The 1,276-nt window shown below is 45.8% G+C and overlaps 1 protein-coding gene across 1 annotated transcript in view; it reads right to left on the bottom strand.

Moving 5' to 3' along the window:
• Nucleotides 1–355: 355 nt before the first annotated feature.
• Nucleotides 356–1,276, bottom strand: part of LOC106813913 (protein grainyhead-like) — a 22,828-nt gene continuing 21,907 nt past the window's right edge. The window contains exons 5-6 of the mRNA XM_014818157.1: nucleotides 593–755; nucleotides 356–403 (exon numbers count right to left, since the gene is read on the bottom strand). Of these exons, the coding sequence (XP_014673643.1) occupies nucleotides 356–403; nucleotides 593–755 (211 nt within the window). The remainder of the gene's footprint in view (nucleotides 404–592; nucleotides 756–1,276) is intronic.

Raw genomic sequence — 1,276 nt, 5'->3', positions numbered from 1 at the left:
TATATATATATATATATATATATATATATATACATAACCTGCTTTGCGACATATTTTACGATGGTCGATTTTACAACATGCAATCATTTTATTCACATCGCAATTCAATAACACATCGCAGCAACGCCTGTGAGTACAAACACGCAATATGCGCTTCTTCTATTTTTCGTGGTGCATTGTGGGTGAAACGATAGCATTTAATTGAATTATAATTTGGTCTTGTTTTACGACTTTTCATTTTACGATCCTAACCCTGTCGTAAAACGGGACCTACCTGTATATATATATGCGTGTGTATATATACATATCGGTGTTGTAGGCCTCGAGGCCGGTTTCTCTGGCCTTTTGCCTTGGCCTAATGGCTCGAACTTGTACTCGGACTCGGCTCGAGGCCACTACATAACTGTACATATCAGTGTACTCTTGCTAGCACAGGTAGCATATCCATACCAATGCCACAAAATGATGATGGAAAGAAAACTGCAAATCAGCACTGCCATGTTTTATTGCAACGTGCATGCGTGCGCGTGTGCGTGTGTCTGCGTGCGTGCGTGCGTGCGTGCGTGCGTGCGTGTGACTGCTGCGCCCCTACCTTGACGGTGTGGTTCTTCAGAGGTCGATCAGCGTCGGGTATGTACTCGAGCGTGATGCCGTAGAACTGACCCTTGTTGATGTAGGTGATGCGATCATCCTCGCGACGCTGATTCGTCGAGATAGGAGACTCGAACCAGTAGCGCATGCCGACGTTAGAGATGCTGCAAAAAGGTGCGAGAGCGAGGCTGTAGCGACGTCATATGTTAGCGTGAGATATGGCGTGCGTTCTCTGTCTCACCCTAGTTCTCGTCTCGCTCACATTCTCTCTCATGTGCGCTCATTCGGGCACTATCACTTTCGCACGGTCTCTCTCTCTTTCATTCTTTCTCTCTTTCTGTCTTTTTCTCTCTCTCTCTACCTCTCTTTCTCTCGCGCGCGCACGCGCCCTCGCTTTCTCTCTCTCTCTCTCTTTCTCTCTCTCTCTCGCTCTTGTTTTCTTTCGCTTGCGCTCTCTCTCCTCCCACATTCTCTTATCCTCCATTTTCTTTCTACTCTTTCGCTCACTACTTTGTAGCACACCGCTATCACTTTCTCTCTCTCTCTCTCTCTCTCTCTCTCTCTCTCTCTCTCTCTGGCTTAAAAAATTCGTTGTTCGTATTATATATAGTAAACGTCGGTTTCTTCAGCATTTGCTTTGGAAATACAACAGAAATATTCATAGAGCGTCTACGTACAGCTTGGG

This window comes from Priapulus caudatus, unplaced genomic scaffold (assembly GCF_000485595.1).
Source record: "Priapulus caudatus unplaced genomic scaffold, Priapulus_caudatus-5.0.1 Scaffold844, whole genome shotgun sequence".
Taxonomy (NCBI): domain Eukaryota; kingdom Metazoa; phylum Priapulida; class Priapulimorpha; order Priapulimorphida; family Priapulidae; genus Priapulus; species Priapulus caudatus.
This window is presented reverse-complemented; position numbering and strand designations above follow the sequence as displayed.